This window comes from Cimex lectularius, unplaced genomic scaffold (assembly GCF_000648675.2).
Source record: "Cimex lectularius strain Harlan isolate CLEC.00 unplaced genomic scaffold, Clec_2.1 scaffold373, whole genome shotgun sequence".
Classification (NCBI taxonomy): domain Eukaryota; kingdom Metazoa; phylum Arthropoda; class Insecta; order Hemiptera; family Cimicidae; genus Cimex; species Cimex lectularius.
The window spans coordinates 74,429-90,179 of record NW_019392898.1 but is presented as its reverse complement, the minus strand read 5'-3'; the positions used below and the strand labels follow the sequence as shown (position 1 = coordinate 90,179).

General features: G+C 32.3%; 3 protein-coding genes across 6 annotated transcripts in view; all 3 read right to left on the bottom strand.

Moving 5' to 3' along the window:
* Positions 1-10: 10 nt before the first annotated feature.
* LOC106664195 (mitochondrial Rho GTPase) lies at positions 11-8,455 on the bottom strand. Of its 3 annotated transcripts, XM_024229203.1 has the most exons (15): positions 8,361-8,455; positions 8,188-8,293; positions 6,024-6,537; positions 3,000-3,205; positions 2,883-2,933; positions 2,723-2,824; positions 2,455-2,665; positions 2,267-2,387; positions 1,960-2,152; positions 1,741-1,876; positions 1,407-1,537; positions 1,137-1,346; positions 880-1,076; positions 756-797; positions 11-361 (listed from the first exon to the last, which is right to left on the bottom strand). In XM_024229203.1, exons 3-15 carry the CDS (start codon positions 6,217-6,219, stop codon positions 241-243), a joined length of 1,917 nt encoding a protein of 638 aa, XP_024084971.1. In that variant the 5' UTR covers positions 6,220-6,537; positions 8,188-8,293; positions 8,361-8,455; the 3' UTR covers positions 11-240. The 3 variants fall into 3 exon arrangements, with proteins under 3 accessions (XP_024084971.1, XP_024084972.1, XP_024084973.1); XM_024229204.1 differs by lacking the exons at positions 8,188-8,293; positions 8,361-8,455 and having other exon boundaries at positions 6,024-6,712; XM_024229205.1 differs by lacking the exons at positions 756-797; positions 8,188-8,293; positions 8,361-8,455 and having other exon boundaries at positions 59-361.
* LOC106664196 (FGGY carbohydrate kinase domain-containing protein) lies at positions 8,241-11,968 on the bottom strand. 2 transcript variants are annotated; one of them, XM_014389656.2, is made up of 10 exons: positions 11,836-11,968; positions 11,462-11,772; positions 10,775-10,886; positions 10,481-10,718; positions 10,301-10,428; positions 9,779-9,961; positions 9,354-9,709; positions 9,212-9,286; positions 8,706-8,983; positions 8,241-8,647 (listed from the first exon to the last, which is right to left on the bottom strand). In XM_014389656.2, exons 2-10 carry the CDS (start codon positions 11,642-11,644, stop codon positions 8,566-8,568), a joined length of 1,635 nt encoding a protein of 544 aa, XP_014245142.1. In that variant the 5' UTR covers positions 11,645-11,772; positions 11,836-11,968; the 3' UTR covers positions 8,241-8,565. The 2 variants fall into 2 exon arrangements, with proteins under 2 accessions (XP_014245142.1, XP_014245143.1); XM_014389657.2 differs by lacking the exon at positions 9,212-9,286.
* A 1,560-nt stretch (positions 11,969-13,528) lies between these two features.
* Positions 13,529-15,751, bottom strand: part of LOC106664194 (peroxisomal acyl-coenzyme A oxidase 3-like) — an 11,319-nt gene continuing 9,096 nt past the window's right edge. Inside the window, exons 14-15 of the mRNA XM_014389654.2 lie at positions 15,276-15,430; positions 13,529-13,729 (exon numbers count right to left, since the gene is read on the bottom strand). Coding sequence (XP_014245140.1) covers positions 13,628-13,729; positions 15,276-15,430 — 257 coding nt within the window. The 3' untranslated portion in view covers positions 13,529-13,627. The remainder of the gene's footprint in view (positions 13,730-15,275; positions 15,431-15,751) is intronic.

Here is a 15,751-nt window from a genome sequence, read left to right as displayed (position 1 = left end):
CTTGAAGTTATACTCTTTCTCATTAGCAATTTATTATCATATTAAATATGAAGATTACTTATCTTTTGAAGTATTTTATTACCAAAAATTAAGGACTTTATTTTTTGTTGTTAGCTAGACCGACTGAATCATTTGAATAAAGGAGGGATAAATGTTTCTTTGACATTATAACCATATCGCATTGACCAGATCACAGGAAACATTTAAAAACAAAATATTGGTTTTGATCTCAGATTTTTTTCACCTTTCGTTTTTCATTAACCTAGAGACAACAAGCCCGATTGTCGCTACAATCGCTATTCCTATGCCGGCCTTCATCAGGATGGAATCTCCACTTAAAATACTCAATTCTGTCAAATGGCTGAAACAAAACAAAACCAAAATCAAATTTAAAGCTTAAAAATAACATTAAAACTTTCATTGATGGGAACAAGAATACTTTGTATGCTTGAAACCATTATTATTATTTTTTAAATTATAATATATAAATAGAATACAAAAGGCATAACAGAATTAATAATGAGCCATAAATTGGCATAATTAAGGGTATATCCTTGTTTAAACAATTTATGCTGCCTAGAAAATTAAATAAATAATAAAAGAAAAAAAAGCCTTTTATATATACATTGGCTACAATTTTGAACTTTATTAGGATTAATGTATTTATTAAGATAGTTAGCAACGAACAATAGATCTAAAAAGAATCAGAGGAAGTGAGAAGAAAGAGAAGCAAAATTTTAGACTTTTAGACAAACCTGGCATGGCGGTAGAAAAGGATCCAAGCAGCATGAAACCGACTAATTTTTTGGTTAAAAAGTTGTTTAATTATAAATTGTAAATTAGTATGTATTAAACTATGTATGTTAAAAGAATGCTTACGGGAACACTGCCATCGTGGCTAGCTTTTGGAACACTTCCTTCCCGTTTTCACTCAAGGCTGAGTACTTATGAGGCGGCGCTAATCTATGAGCATCGCAAAATGCAGATGGTTGAACTAGATAATCTTGTTTCACCTCTTGCAAATCACTTTTACTGCAGACAACGAGAACGGGAATTTTCCCATCCTCAAAGTATTTCTAAAAGATATATTGAACATTCAACCATTTGGAAAAATTTTGTATTAAACATTTATTTACGAGATATATCCTTGCGACGTATTCAAAGGATTTAGGGTTGGTGGCATCGTATACAAGGCAGGCGACATCGCATTGAACATCTGTCGGGCCCAAAGGGTCTGAAACGTTCCTCACTTCGATATCTTTCATTATAAGGTACTTTTCTTGGCCATATACATGAACTACGTTGATGGTGCGTTGAGGTACACCTTCAACATCTTCAGATATCCTCTGTAAATGAAAAAATGATTTTTAATATATGTTTAATAATACAAAACAATTATTACACACCTCGATGGAATGATCTAATAATCTTCTGCTTAATGTCGACTTTCCGACCCCTTTCATTCCAATAACATGACACACATATACATTCCTTGTCGACTGTTTTTTCAAAAGATCCAGTTTTTTCTCTCTTGTTACTGAAAAAATGATTTAGAAATAAATTATTACTTTCATTTTGTTGTGCCGATAAAGTTCCAAAATCGACCATAATCATCCCATTCTCATATTTACTAACTACTTAACAAGGAAAAATGTTAAATAAATGTATAAACAACAAGAAAAGGAACTAGGTTCATCACAGACAGTCCAAGTATCAAATTTGATCTTTAAAACAATTTACCTTGAATAGCTGACAACTGATTCTCACATTCATTGATTGGAAAACCAAAATATGCCAGGTATTCAAAAGTAGTTTTCACATCGGTAACCGTTGTTAACATCCAGAAACAGAGGAATCCTTGAAGTGTAATCCAACCCTACATTTTAAAAAGACAAAGTAAGACTTACTGTTATTACTTTGTACTTTTCAAACAGATCAAAAGATTTGTACAAAACAAACCTTATCGTTGCATGGGACAATGTTGGAAATGTCTGCGCCCCAAGCAGGAGATGGGCACGTTGCAAACAGCTGTGACAACTCGACATCGCTCAGAGCACCATCTCGATCTTTATCGAACCTCCAGAATAACTTTGTAAAAAATTGAGCACCTTTGTAGTTCAGTTCGGTTGAACTACCGTGTGGGACTTTTAACCTATCAGAATGCAAATGTTATTTATTATTATTATTTATATAAACTCCACAGTATATATTATAAGAGAATAAGAAAAAAATTGAATATAAAACAGAATCTACAGTCAAAACATACGGAGGAAATAAAAAATCTTTGCTCAAGTGTAATTGGTTGTTATATCCAAATTTTCTTAATACTGTCCAAGTAGTATGGCTTCTTCCTCGTTGCATGAAAAGGCAGTGCAAATAAAGAAAACCTAAAAATTATTAATTTACAATTATATTTTTCCTGATTATTTGACGATGTAAAGTTTGAAAAAGTACCTATTAATGTGATACAGTTGTTTGGCGAAACCCCTCCATTTATACAACGTTTCAAGACATCTTTGACATCTTCCATCGCCTCAGGCCTCAAAGGCATGTCAAAACATCGCTTTTGAAAAGCATTCAACTCATAGTCATTCAAAAGACCATCATTATCAAGATCGCATACCATAAATATTCTTGTGAGAGCTTTTTTACAATTTTCCGTAAGCTAAAAAAAAAATTGATGAGTGATGACTTGTTCAAAAAGTAACAAACATTGTCATACATCTTGTTTTTCAGTCACATAGATTGGTCCTGTAGGATGAAGAACTGCCTTTTGAGCATAATAGAACATTTCGCTTATATTTTTTAACGTTTTAGCAGAACACTAAAAGATAACATATATTAACAAATACGGTACACCGAAACCACACAAATAAATTTACCTCTACAAAGCTTTCTATTTCTGAATATTCCTCCATAAGATCTTGTGCCGCCTAAATAAATAATTTATTACAATAGCAAATAATGGATTATTATAAATAAATAGAAACTGTCTATACTGAGACTGTGGTGTCCTCGATGAGATCGACTTTGTTTCCGACAAGAATAATCGGACATTTATTGTAAGGAATGACAAAAAAGAGTAATGGTAACCAATATGTTGTAATCCTCAGCAGCGTCTGATCATCGTTCACAGCATAAACTAAACATATCACGTCTGCTCTTTTCACCTCATCGAAGAGTTGATCCTCAGACTGTTCATGTGCTGTAAACAAAATTACATTATTTCATCTAAAAAGTCTAGAAAGTAATAATTACTTATTTTCTACTACTGACTCTCTCACACCATACAATGACAGGTATTCAACACACATTTCCTTTCAAAATGCAAAACAAAGAACGCAGAAACTTTTTTTTATTTTATTTTTTAATTAAGTTATATTTCAACTACAAAGTTATATGAACCCCCAGACATGGTTTTTTTTTTTAAATGTCGGGTTCAAATGCCGCTGGATGTAAAAGCATATCTACAAATTTATTTAAATTAATGACATCTTGTATGAAAATGTTATTATTGATATCATTGCTAAAAGTATTGCAAGTGTAAAAGGCCACAATCTAAATTCTGAAGGGAAAAAAAACCTATAAATTATTAACTAATTATAATTAATTTAGGTTTTTAGTTGAGATAAAAAAGTCAATGGCACGAGCGGGATGAAAAATGGAAAAAAGGAGGGAAAATTCAAAAGGTGCGGTTGAGATGGGAAGTTGGTGTCCTAGTGGATCGAGGTCACGATAGCTAAAGTGGTAGAGCAGCGGCGTATCTAGCCGAAGATCGTGGGTTCGAATCCCACTCATGCCATTGACTTTTTTTATCTCAACTAAAAACCTTAATTAATTATAATATATTAATTGGTCAAGCGGACCACGAAATTAGTGAATTTCAACTAATGTTGGAATCAATTAATCTGCTTCTAGAAAACCTTTACTATTGGTATTACTATTTACCTTGGCATTTGTACCTATTTTTCGGTGATGGTATAACAACATGAAATTTTTTATGAAAAAAGGAAAAAAAACCACACTGTATTTAAACTTACATCTACTTCTATCAAAGTGTTCGGCTCTGTTCACACTGTTGTCCAAAGCATGGGATATATTTGAATTAATGAAATTAGTTTGTCATTATCAAAAATGTCATTTCTATCCATTTTTTAAATGTAACAGAGGCATAAGAAATGTAAATGACGATTCGGTCAGAGCGATCTGCTCGATACAGCATTAACTGTGTGAATGACACCATACTGCACAATCTCATCAGGTGCCTTCATACTGAAAGAGAATGAATCGACAAAACATCTCAATTGATTAAAAAATGCTATTTCATTCGGGTCGCCTTCCAGTCTGTCCCTACATACCTCAGTCCCCTAGATACCTGGTCTCTCATTCCAATGGAAAAAAGGAGGGAAAATTCAAAAGGTGCAGTTGAGATGGGAAGTTGGTGTCCGAGTGATATAGATAGCTTGGATCAATGGAGATGCTTAAGGGAAAAGGTACACCCCATGCTGTATGGCTTCTCAGGTATGATTCTATGGTGGGTGATTGATGTTCTGGTTTCCATGGACGCCCACACCAACTTCACAGAGGACTTGCAAGACATAATTGAAGAACATGTAGCGCATTAACTTATATGAACATTTGTTCCCACATCAATGAGAGATTCTTGCTAATGCAGTATAATGACAAGCCCCACAGAGCATATATTGCAGATGAGTAGCTTAATGAGGCTGGAATTGAGCGCTTGGTGTGACCAGCTCGAAGGATTTGAACCCAATCAAACACATTTGGGTTCAAATTAAGCGACAAGTACGGTGGCGAAACAACACACTGTAAGAGTTAGAAACGGCAGTTCTTATTATTGGAAAATAATTCATCAGGATTTTATCCAAAATCTTTTCCAAGGAATGCAAAGGCGGTTCGTGGCAGGTGGAAATACTCTGTATTAGGCATTAAACATTTTCTTTTTAAATTTCTAATTTTTCAACCAAACCTATTTTTATGCAAGTATGAATAAACATAAATACCTTAAAATTTAAGGGTGGTGCATTAATTTTGTCCATCATTGTAATATATAATAATAGTATGATGTATGTACTAAACTGCTATTAAGCTAATGTCAGCGGTATCAGTCAAAGAACTAACGATTATTATTATTTATCTTGAGCTATATTGCATGATATGGTTGATCATAGATCAACAGATCAATAGCATAGTGAAGCATCGTATTTAAGTTGTTCGAGCCCTTCAATCATCATTGACTGTCAATACAGTTGAGTCGAGTTGTCTTTTGTGACACGAGTCTTCTTTTGAACATAGATGAATCTAAAGTTTGGAAGCGTACGAAAAGCCCTCTTAATTATGTATTAAACATTTTCTTTTTGAATGTTTTATTTTTTTTTGGTATGCAAAATAAGAATAAACATAAATACCTTAAAATTTAAGGATGGTGCATTAATTTTGTCCATCAGTGTAATATATAATAATAGTATGATGTATGTACTAAACTGCTATTAAGCTAATGTCAGCGGTATCAGTCAAAGAACTAACAATTATTATTATTATTTATCTCGAGCTATATTGCATGATATGTTTCATCATAGATCAACAGCATAGTGAAGTATTGTATTTAAGTTGTTCGAACCCTTCAATCAATCATTGATTGTCAATTGTGACAAGTCTTCTTTTGAACGTAGATGGATCAAAAGTTTGGAAGAGGACGAAAAACCGGTGGCCGCTTCTGAAGCGTCTCAGCATGAGGTAACTCATTAATAGCATATCTTTTATTAGCACATGAGTAGCCGCATAAAAGAGCAGCTTCTACCGAGATGAAAGCTTTTCATCTTAAATAATTGAAGTGACTATTTAGAGATCGTGAGAAATGTTTAGAAAAACATTTTCTTTATCTTGCGTTTCGATCTTTAGTGAGATCATCTTCAGGGCTTAAACTCAAAGTGTGTGTTTACTGTGTAGATTGTCACAGTTGTATGTCGCGTTGAGTGAAATAAATGAAAGGTTCTACTTACAGGAATAATCGACGATATGCGTCGGCACCATCTCCGGAGTGACGTCCGGCGGGATGGTGATTTCCTCCGCCTTGGCCGGCACGTCCTCGGGGAACTCTTCGCTGACGAGGGAGAGGATGAGCGAGGTCTTACCGACCCCCGAATCCCCGAGGAGGAGGATCCTCACGTTTTTCACCAGCCCGGATTTGACGACCATCTCTGCGCGTTTCTGCGGATCGGACGACGTCGAAGACAGCTCGGTTTTCAACTGGCGCCGTACATGCCGTTGGCCACTCGATTAAACCAGCCCTTTCGAGGCAGCCTCCCGTGGAAAATGAGTCTTTCGAGCCTGGTCGACCGTTAAAGGGAACATCGGACGACGAACATTCCTCCGGCCTCTTTTCCGAGTGGAGAACGGCCGAGAGCGTAACGCCGTAACCGCAGCTGATTTAAAATTTCTCCTCCTCCTCCCTAGTGGTGGTGGTGTACTGCTGCGGATGGACGCGCACTCTCTTACCTCTCACACGCCGCCCGGCTAAAATTAAATCCGATGTACTTAGACGCAACCCCCGTCACCACCAAGGATTCTTTATTAAAACACAACAAGTACAACAGCTATTTGCGATTGTTTAAGTATAATTGCCCTCTGGAAAAGTTTCACTACAAATTTGGAAATTTAATTTTTTAAAATCTCGTTTGCAACATATGTGCTTCCCACGAGTTCACATTGTTCAAGAACCATTTTGTAGTGATTTGTGCTTTAAACACTTTTCATCAAATAATCTCTAAACTCCAAAATCCCTTTACCCAGTACCACTCGTAATAAGAAAGAGAAAACTAACTTAATAAAACTAAAAACTTTAATTATTTATGAAAAATATAATCAATTTTAAATAAATAATACATACATAAAATCTAAACATTTAAGTACTAAAATCAATGTAAATCATTAAACAGTATATTCAATGAAATCATTTAGAATTTTTGCATAATTTATTTACCAAATATGAACACACAACAAACAAGAGGTCCATTCTCACTCAAACAAAAAACAAACATACTCACCTACGAACAAAAAACTTTTCTAGAAAAGAAAAAAAAACTTTTCTACCTCTTAGATACAGCAAAGAAATAGTCAATTGTTTAAGCCCCAGAGCAAACAGTCATAACGAAGAAGCGCATAGATTTTTTATTTATTTATTTACAAGAGTTTGCAACTGTAGAGGTCATATCAACCTTTGGGGTGTTGGTATTTTTGAAAAAAAGCCCATTTGTAAGTATGTTGGGTTCGAATGTAAGGCCACTGGATATAAAGGTCCCAGGTTCGAATCCAGTGGCCTTGTATTCAAACCCGGTACCTTTACCTTACAGTGATGAGCGCTGTCAATGCCTAAACCGTTGAGGCCACCGACGCCTCCGAGCCAATAAAAGATGCCAACCCTGGCTCTTCATCAGCATTAGAACCGAAACCATTCTGTAAAATTTCAAACTGCATTAAAAAAAGGGAAATTGCTTGAAAGTATAGGTCAACTTAATACAAGTAGGTCAACAATACACCATGATATTGTCGGGGTCTCACCTAGACTTGCCATAGACCGGCAACAATGTTGGGTAAAACTTAGGATCATTGCACATCAGTTAGCTGGACATTACTGTATCAAGAGGCATTTTAATATATTGAAAGTGTAGAAGATAGCATGTGTACATTTTATGAAGAAGGGAAACTGCAGTACATATACATTAATGTGAAAACCTAATTAGTAAAGCAATTCATGAGCAAAGAAAAGCTCATTCCAGCAAATATGAATTAGTATTCTCTAGGATGCATAAAAAGCCTGAAGTTAGAGTGAGACACAATCTGTACAGGAACATAATAGTTCTTTTTAATGCACACGATGTACAACTCTTTTAGCCACCTCACTTATATTATCTTATATTATCTCATTTTCACTCATAAACACACAAATATGTCACTCATTCAAAAATACAAATAAATACATAACAATAAACACTTCACGCACACAAAACAATATTTGTGCACATGCATAAATGATCACATAAAATACATGCTAGTTTTCACTAGTTCATAATGTACATAAAATACATGCTAGTTCTCACAAAACTACATGCACACAAAGGGCCTTACCTTGTATTAACTCAAGTCAATAAAAAAAGTGAAACTTACATTTTTCTTCAATACCTTTCTGCTTATCGGTGCATTTGAAAATGGGGAAATGATGAATTGTATAAACCAGATTTTATTGCTCCAAAATATGTATTTAACAAAGACACTGAATGAGCAGAACTTGTCACTTAATGTTTGCAAATTAATTTTTTTATTCAAAGGAAACGCTTTACCTTGGTGAAGTTTACCTGTACAAGTGGCTCAGTACTTTTTATAATAATAGTTCATGAGACGTTAAACATCTTAATTTCAATTAATTTAGAGTGAAAAGTATTAACAAAATTTTTACTGCATAACAAATTTTGTAAAATGAGATTCATAGAAAAATCCATCTGGTAACAATAATTATGAAAAATATTATTTTAAAAAATAAATAAATTATTCCTCTTGCATAATGTTCTGGTATAGGAGTTGGTGATCGAGCATCTTTTTAAAAACTTTGTACTTCTTGTTGTGATATCTGAAAAACCCACATATGTAAAACGTAATGGAAAAAGGAAAACATTCAATCAAAATACCTAGAAACTTCTAAACAGGGTTCAACAGTAATAGCTTTTCCTCCCATGCTCTTAGCAGCCTCTTCAACGTCATTGAAGACACCAGAGGCCGTGGCTCCGAGAATTGCTGCACCGATCAAAACCGACTCTGCCTCTTCGGGTATCAGTACTGATTTGCTGACAATGTTTGCCTGACTTTTAAGGAAGAGCTCATTCTTGCTGAGCCCACCACATGCGAGAATTGAATCAAAGATGTATCCTTTTTCTTGCATTACTTCCATTATATGTCTTGTTCCATACTACAAATGATAATATTTAGAAAAATGAAAAAGAATCAAAATAAACGTTTAATAACTTTTATGTTAAGTTCGTTGGAAATGTTTAGTAAACTTTCTTACTAACAAAATTCTGACTTGCAATGTTCTTTAATTAGCATTAGTTCCCAAGATTAGATCTGTCATTTAAGCATAAATAATGATGTATTTGTTATTATAATAGTTAGTAAATACTGTTGCAATATATTTTACCCCAACAGCTTGTACAGTTGCAAGATACAGTAAAACTAAGTTTTCTTCATCATTGCCTAAATCAATACCAGAAATCTATCCAAAACAAATTCAATATAAAATTCTTGAATTTCACAAATATACATATATTGCAAATAATTACCATCCCTTTTAGTGTTGGATCTGCTATTGGAGACCTATTTCCATGAAAATCAGGCCAAATGTGAATATTTTCAGTTAAGGAGTCAAAACTTTTATTTGACTTTGCTGCCAATTCTTTAACCAGAGCGTTCAGATGATCTATGATTCTTGTCCCGGATTGTAATTTTTCTTTCATTTTTGCAGTAGCAGGATGAGAATCTATGATGTGGTCTATTAGTTTCCCAGTGGCGCTTTGGCCAGCTTCATTCAACCAAAGCCCAGGGATCATTGCACTGTAATAAGGACCCCATACACCTTGCACAAATAATCTTGTCTTGTTCACAGCCATGTGGCAAGTGGATGTCCCACATATAAGAGCTGAAATTAAGCAGCAGTAAGCATTATTAAATAAAGCACTGCTCGCTGCTTTATTATACAATTAATTACATAGGCGGGTTGTTAAGTCAATAGGGTTATTGTCAACTTTGCATCCAATAAGACCAAGTCCACCAGCATGAGCATCGATGATGGATGTTCCGACTGCAATTCCAGGAATTAGATTGAGCTCTTCTGCTATATTTTTACTCAAGCCATCTTCACAAGGTTCACCAGGTGTTTTTATTACCTGGCCTAAAAATCATGGTACAATCAGCAAAACATTGTGTATCATTGTGCTGAGGGAGGCATGCAGGGTGATGAAACTTTAACTGATTGTCTGTGGCCATCCTGGCCTGCTTATTCTTGCTGGTTTTGTTTGTCAAAGTTTCAACTTTTAGGAATTGTTCTGAAGAAAAGGCAGACTAGGAGCATTGGCAAACTAGGATGATCATAATTTTGATGGGGGGGGGAGAAAGAAAACTTTTTAGCAAAACAAGCAAATAACTGAAATTTTTTGTATGCTGGAAAATTCAATCAGTAAATAAGGAAGATATAATTACAAAGTTTTTTAAAGATGACTAAATAGGTCACCTATTCTATAGAAATCATTATCGCATAGATCAGAAAGACCAATTTCATCAAAAAATTCCTTGTTCCATCTGCCTTTTTCTGTCGGTGTGGCTTCATACATCCATTTACAAACGACTGAACAAAGTGACCTGGAAATTGAATAGTGTTTCTAACAAATTTAACTTTAATAGAACTTCAGACCTCGATTGGGAGCCAGTTGCCTTCCATGTAAGAAAATCTGGTAGGTCCAAAAACAAATCGGCTTCCTCCCAGCACTTCTTACAATTTTTCTTGAGCCATAGAAGTTTAGGAATTTCCATTTCCAACGAGACCTTGCCTCCGACACTCTCCAAAACGCGATGCTTGGTTAAATTAATAAAATCTGCTTCCTTCTTGGCTCTGTGGTCCATCCACATGATGACATTTTGATCTTTCTCACCTGGAATTTATTATAAATATATTCACATTGTTAAAGTGAGTTTCACAGTCAATTACCTTTTGGGCTAATTGAAACTGGGTCACCATTCTTGTCAACTACTGCCAAAGAGCAGGTAGCATCAAAGCCAATTCCTTTTATGCATTTTGGATCAATGTCTTTTGTTATTTCCTACAATAAAAAATTGAATATATATTATGAGATGCATAAATAACTGTTCAATTTTTTTCTCTTTATTTTGAAATGTTTTATTTAAACTGTTTCATTTAAATTTAAGCTAAATAAACATTTTTTGTAAGCATTTTATAAAGAATACAAATGAATTAATGCAATTTTGAATTATGCATATAATGCATTTTGTTATCTAATATTCAAAATAAGCACTTAAGTATTTACATTATCTAAAAATTGTGCTGCTATAAAAACAGATTGTTGTTTTTTATCACACGATATTCCGTAGTTTAGCCATTTCGTCCTGTCCGTATTTCACCATTTTAATGCTTAGTCAGTGAATTCGTTGATCAGAAACAATCAAACCACAAATTCATTATTCCTCCTCAATACAAATTCTCACAATTTATCCCCTAATTATTACAGAATGTATAAATGCCGTTCAACTTTTCCAAGAGCCATGAGGATTACAAGGACTTGCTCTATTATTTATCATATTACTTATTACTACATAATAAATACTTACAATAATAATAATAAAATCAAAATGCTAGCTCTGGATAATTAATCCAAACCTTGATTGTGTGACAACAAGCCTTCCATATATCTTGTGAAGATTGTTGGAAGTAGTTCGGCGTCGGAGTCCAAATCTGTATAGGTCGGCATGCTTGTTTTAAGATTTTACCATTCAAGTTAACAAGAGCTGCTCGAGTACTGCCAGTGCCGACATCGACCCCAATAAAAAGTGGTTCTTCCATCCTTAAGTCTTTGTTTTTTTAAGGGGCAAATTGAGTTTACGTATAATTTGATGCTGGATTTTTTTTTTATGATAACAAAATGAGATTATGAAATGAGTTCAAGGTTCAATCATACTGACAAAAACTTGCTAAAATAAAATAAAAAAATTAAAATTCAAGAGTAAAAATTTCTCTTATAAGCACATCACAACCTAATAAAGATTGAGGCAAAAAGTAGGACTGTTCACTGCAAGATTTATACTGGGCTACAGGAAATGGAACACAATCTCCCCTCCAGTTTGTTAGGCAATACACTAATCAACGTCATACATCAGGTTAACAAACCTTCAAAACAAATTTTGATAGATGTGTATGGTAACTGGAAAAATAAAAACTAAAGAGACAAACAAAATTTTAATTAAATTTTTTTTTAAATATATAAAACTTCATAATTTGACAAAAGGAAAACACCAAAATAGACATCTTTGGGTAACAGAAAGGTATATGTAAACACCTATTTACAAATACGTTTAAAATAAATTTAAGGCACATTGATATTCTTTCTACAATAAGACAATTTTAGCCACAAATATTTTCTCTTTAAAATAAATATTTATTGAAAAACAAATCACATATAATATATATATTTTACAATTCAACTGTTTTTTTTTGTTCAATTTTTTTCTTTTTTACCCAATAGTGGATAAGCAAAACAGTGTGCTGAGTAGAATGAAAAACTGACAATAGCAACCAATTGTAAAGCAAGTTTAAGAATGTAATTATTCAAGACATACAATTTATTTATTTTTCTTATTAGACTAAAACAATTTTTTTTTTTTTTTTTTTTGTTCGATTCTAGACTAGGAAATGACTACTCATCAAGAACTAAAATATCCAATTCTAAACACATAATTTAAAATATTATTTAGTTTAAAAATAACAGTAGCAAATGATGGAAGTATTGGAAGAACATTAAAACTAAATCAAGCAAAAATCATATTCTGCAAATAAATATTAGTTCAGCTTACTAACATTAACAAAATGTAATGTATGTGCAATGCAGTTTTATTATTTTAACAGTGTTTTTCTCTGTATCATAAGTTTTTTTTGTTTTGTTTTGTTAATAGATATACATGTATATGTACAAATCAAATATATAAATTAATACCAAACAATAAATAGAATTAATTAATATACATAGCAATTTATTTTTTTGATAATACATAAGTAAATAATAGATAGCAGATTGTAATTCAAGCGTATATAGATAATTAAAGATTCTTAAACTCAGGAAGGGCGGTTTTACAATGAATGTGTAATTTGCACAACTCTTAAGCCCTATCGATACATAAATTTAAAAAATTAAAATTAAACTGAAACTCAGAATAGTTCACAATCATTAGCAATACTTAAAAAACACCATTTATCAGGTGACTGTATTTTCATACTGAATAAAAATTTAATTGATTAACAATTAATAATACTTTTCAAGAAATACCATGAAATTCCACCAGATTTGGTAAATAAATGCATGCTTATTAAGTTTATAAGGTTTATAATTGTTACTATTCTACATACAAGAATATTTTTGATAGTTACTAATACAAAAAAAAAAAAAAAAACAATTTGTTAACATTTGATAAGGTACTGAAGGAATCACAGAAGTGAATAAATCACAATATCTTATGATATATCTAATGACTGATTTAACCTCCACTTGTGAAATATAATTATCATCTAGTACAAAATATATATACGGTTTGTATCAGTTATCATTTTGGAATACTTTCAACGTAAAAAATGAATCAGCTCTTTCCCAAACAGTGAATTGACATTGAAAAAAGGTCCTAACTTAAATATCTCTGTTAAAATAATAAAAATAAATATATTTGAAACTGTCTCTTACCTTTTTTTAAAAGTATTTTCAATTTTTCTGTTGTTAATTAGTACTAGGCTTAAAGTACATATTTATAATCATGTAGTTTTCTTTTAACAATATTAATTCTAAAGTTTTGAAGTAATTTGGCTTTTATTAGGTTGACTTTTGTAATTAACAAAGTTGGCTGAACTCTCCTGGGTAAAAGCTGACATCAACTTTTCATATATCTAAAAATAAATTTGATTACAAGAGTAATATTTATTATATAATATAAGGATGGTTAAAAAAAAAAAAAATAAATAAATAAATAAATAAATATATATACAGGGTGAATTGCTACTCGTGCTACAAACTTCTCCAGTAGATTCTTCACCCTAAAATGAACAAAAAAGTTCATATTGTCCATGGTCNAATGGTTGAGAATCGGACCATGGACAATATGAACTTTTTTGTTCATTTTAGGGTGAAGAATCTACTGGAGAAGTTTGTAGCACGAGTAGCAATTCACCCTGTATATATATATATTAATTCTTATTCTTTGTAAATAACTAGTATGTAAGTATTTGGTAACTTAAGTGGTAAATATAAAAATAATTAATGGATAGTATGTAAAAGGAATTTCTTGCTTTTGTAAAATGATTTTTTTTACTTGCTCCCTTGTTATTTTTTCATTTTTATCACTTTTTATTTCAATGTGACCTAGCACCCTTTGTCTAAATGATTTTCCAAAGTGATCAGTGCTGAGAATATACTGACTGACAGCCAATTACCAAACAGAACAAATAGAGAAAATCTGAAGAAACTTCACACTGCAAGGAAGTAAACAATACGTGGACATTTAGAAGAACATTACGTTTGAATTAACATGAGTCGACTGTAATCGTCATTATTTTAACCACAAATTCAGATTTTATATATTTTAATCATGTACTTTAAAAACATATATATATATATATAAAAATATAAAATTTTATGATTGTGATTAATTATTTGTAATTATCACAAATAAATTTTAAATTTCACTTTTTATTCATTATTCCTACCTCGCTGTAATATTCTTAAAATTTATTAAGTATTAGTAAGTAGAAATATACAATTAGCCACTTTTTCATAACACACGGGCTGATGTACATAAATACTGAGTGGATAAACAATAGATATTGCTAGTTGGCCTATCTTGACCTACTACACTGATGTCATTACAGAATGATGAGCCCAAAAATCTAAAAAATGTAATTTTTTGTGAAAAATCTTAATTAAGAGTTATTTGTAAACCTAAATAGGTTTCAAAACTGTAACAAATTTTTTTCCGTATTTCAGGAGTGTCTTACAAATCCATCCCGTAACGAGTGTGTTAACAAATGTATTAAAATCCTAATTTATTGTAATAACAATCTTATAAATTATTATATACGCCATGATTCTATCAACAGTTATTTATATCCATAAATGGTTTATTTATTCCATAACTGGTTTTACTTATAAATAAAAACAAAAACACTTCTAAACTAAAATTTCCTGGGTAAATGGGTTCATCATTAACTGGCGCTCCTATCACTGATATATTATAACGCCAAATAAAGTAACTTGAATATTGATTTATCATGCAGGAAAAGTTGCTGCATTTTGATGATCTTGCATAATGTTGAGTTCAGTAACTCGATCACATTGCATCGGCAAATATTTTCGTTATGCTTTAAATAAAAAAAGATAGCAAAAATGCTTGGAACTTTCCTTTTAACAATTACTTAATTTGAAGCATAAATACATTACCTTTCCATCTGATCCTCCAAGGACAGAATTAAGGACAATATCTGGAGGAGCAATTGCATCAGCCAAAGTAACAGCTTCAGATTTTAACTCCTGACAAAGATTGAGAATACCATCGGTGATCCAATCTGTCAGCTTCGGATCATTTGAAAATCCACCTGTGAATAATTATGAGACATTTTTCAAAAAAAAAAAAAATCAATTGACTTTTTAGATATGATAAGCACCATCCTTTATAAATACACTGATGGACAAATTTAACCCACAACTCAATTTATTTAGTTTAAATTTAAATCCAGTGTTTCTACATTAGTTACAGATTAGGAGCTATTGTAGTCAAAATAAACAGTAAATAATGCCTTGTTTACTTCTTTTGTTTTCTTTTTTACTGATTAATCCCATTTACACAAAAAGTAGCATTATACCCTTACATTCTGCTACGCCTGATTGCTTTCATCTTTTTCTTTCATAGATTTCAT

Bases quoted from the DNA above. Each gene is read 5' to 3' on its own strand.
- LOC106664195 (XM_024229203.1), bottom strand. From the start codon at position 6,219: ATGGTCGTCAAATCCGGGCTGGTGAAAAACGTGAGGATCCTCCTCCTC. The intron at 2,388-2,454 runs GTACTTTTTCAA...AATAATTTTTAG, and splicing joins CAACTGTATCACATTAATAG to GTTTTCTTTATTTGCACTGC. The intron at 1,538-1,740 runs GTAAATTGTTTT...TCATTTTTTCAG, and splicing joins TCAGTTGTCAGCTATTCAAG to TAACAAGAGAGAAAAAACTG.
- LOC106664196 (XM_014389656.2), bottom strand. From the start codon at position 11,644: ATGGAAGAACCACTTTTTATTGGGGTCGATGTCGGCACTGGCAGTACT. The intron at 10,887-11,461 runs GTTTGGATTAAT...TTTTTATTGTAG, and splicing joins CTTGTTGTCACACAATCAAG to GAAATAACAAAAGACATTGA. The intron at 9,962-10,300 runs GTGACCTATTTA...CATGATTTTTAG, and splicing joins TAATGATTTCTATAGAATAG to GCCAGGTAATAAAAACACCT.